This window comes from Oratosquilla oratoria, chromosome 6, assembly GCF_046742065.1.
Source record: "Oratosquilla oratoria isolate Oo_2021 chromosome 6, ASM4674206v1, whole genome shotgun sequence".
Classification (NCBI taxonomy): domain Eukaryota; kingdom Metazoa; phylum Arthropoda; class Malacostraca; order Stomatopoda; family Squillidae; genus Oratosquilla; species Oratosquilla oratoria.
The window spans coordinates 3,969,863-3,972,221 of NC_134782.1; the positions used below are offsets into that span (position 1 = coordinate 3,969,863).

At 43.4% G+C, this 2,359-nt stretch overlaps 1 protein-coding gene across 1 annotated transcript; it reads right to left on the minus strand.

Moving 5' to 3' along the window:
- Window positions 1-446: 446 nt before the first annotated feature.
- LOC143025910 (general transcription factor II-I repeat domain-containing protein 2A-like) lies at window positions 447-1,394 on the minus strand. Its single transcript, XM_076185890.1, has one exon. It carries the CDS (start codon window positions 1,392-1,394, stop codon window positions 447-449), a length of 948 nt encoding a protein of 315 aa, XP_076042005.1.
- Window positions 1,395-2,359: the final 965 nt, after the last annotated feature.

The window sequence follows — 2,359 nt, forward strand, 5'->3', positions numbered from 1 at the left end:
AGTTTAAGTTTGATTTCTGTGCAAATGCCAAGCAAGTCAGTGCAAGGGTAAAACGCAGCAGCATCCTCTTCTCTTTTGATACGCAACCAACGCAGCTATCCTCGGACCTGAGCAACTAAACACAATAATATCCCTAAGTGTCATTCCAAATATATAGTGACGAAAATCAGAAATCACTTGATAAAAACAGCCACTTTGTTACTAAACATGTGCCTATGACAGGGTTGTGTTCTTACCCGTTTAATGTGACTTCTGTTTTCGGACATCACTGGTCAGCTTCTCAACATCGGGCATGTAAGATGTAACTTTAATCTTGACGCAGGACTGCAAGCTCTCATCTGTGAGGCGGGTGCGATATTTTGATTTGATGTGGTTCATGTTTGAGAATATCTGCTCGCACAGGTATGTTGATCCAAAGATGGATAATACTCCAAATGCATATGTCTTCATGTTCCTATAACTGTCAGGAAGTTCCGTGTGTCATAGACAAGTTTCTCGGGTGTTGGGAGGCTTTCAATTTCGCTCCATTTGTGGCTTTGGGCAAGCTGGGCTTTCTGGCGAGTGACGTCTTCAAGCTCGGCTGTCAGACGTTTGAATTTGGACACCCCTAAATCTTTGTCGGCTATATCAGCCATTTCCATTTCAAGGTCAGCTTGATTTACTCCTGGAAATCTGCTCAACAAGGACGGGTCAATCTCCAGGGGTGTGACAGGGAAAGACAGTGTCATTTTTTCCTTTCGGAACTCGCAAAATCTGCTCCCAAATGCAGTTTGCATTTCAACGATCGCACCTTGTAAATAATCACCGTTGAGTGTGTGATCGTGATGGGCTTCTTTGAATTCTCTCAGGGAAGGGAAGTGGGAGAGCGTGCCTCGCTGTATATCTCTGGCAAAGACAGTCAGCTTGCGCTCGAATGACAAAACAACTTCCAGCATTTGCAGTGCAGTGTTTCCCCGCCCCTGGAGACTTTCATTCAGCTTGTTTAGGTGGCTTGTCATATCTACCAAAACGTGCAGTTTTTCGAGCCACTCGGTATCTTCCAGTTGCGGGTAGTTCAGGTCCTTGCTTTTCAGGAATGTTTTCACGTGTTCTAAACAAGCGACAAAGCGACGCAAAACCTCGCCCCTGGACAGCCATCGGACTTTGTTGTGTAGCAGGAGATCGGAATATTCGTTGTCAACTTCATCAAGCAATGCACGGAACTGACGGTGGTTCAGTGCTTTTGCAATGATCTTGTTCACCATCTCGATGATAAGGTTCATCACCGCCATACACTCCGATGGGAATGTTTGTGCACACAGTGCCTCTTGATGCAAGATGCAGTGGAATGCAAGTAGATTTCGATCCAATGCTTTCTGTAGCAAAGTCACAAACTCCCTTTTTGATCCTCTCATGTTGGGTGCCCCATCTGTAGCCACTGAAATTAGGTGGTTGGTGTTTATTCCATTGCCATTTAAACACTTCAGCACATATGTCCTCCCCCCGTGTTTGGCCTTTCAGTGGTATTAATTGGATCATTTCTTCTTGCGGCCCATCGGAGTTACACATACCTGCATAAAAGCGCAGTCTGTTCAATATCGATCACATCACACGACTCATCACAGGCAATTGAGTATGCTGGCGCTGAATTAATGTCCTTTTAATTGCTGATCGGTGATGTTGCCTGCCATTTTAATGGCCCTTTCCCTCACTGTCTTAGCGGAGAGAGGCATGTCTTTGATTTTCTGTATTATCTCGGTTTTGATTTTGAAGTCTGCAAACAAGTGTTCTGATATGTTGATGAATGACTCCTTCATGTAGTCACCATCTGAACGGTTTTCCACGCTTTATTATCTCCCGGGTTGCAACAAAACTTGCAGCAGTAGTGGAGTTTGGAGATGCAATCCACTTCTTAAATCTATTTTTGCGCTCCTCTAATTTCTCCAGAAGTTATGCAATCGCACTTTTTCTCTCACTCCCAACTGGGTACTCTGCTGCAAATGTAGCATGCAGCCTTCCCTGGAAATGTCTTTCTACATTACTCTTTTTGTTATTTGACAACTTCTCGCTACAGAGCAAACATTCAGGCAATCCTTCCGCGTTGGCAATGAATGCAAATGATTCGGTCCAAGAAACGTTGAATCCTCTGTTCTCCTCAGTTATTTTTCTCTTTTTCCTGATAGAAACGTGTGTCAGTAGTATGCGCGAACGAACAAAGTAAACCACACGAAGACCAGGATATAAGTGATGTATTCTGAGGAAATTATCACCCTCCATAACTAGGGCCACGTCATCATATGAGATATCGTTTTAGTATATAAAAACATATAATCATATTAATTTAATTTATAGTTTAACGAACACAAAGCAAACCACATAC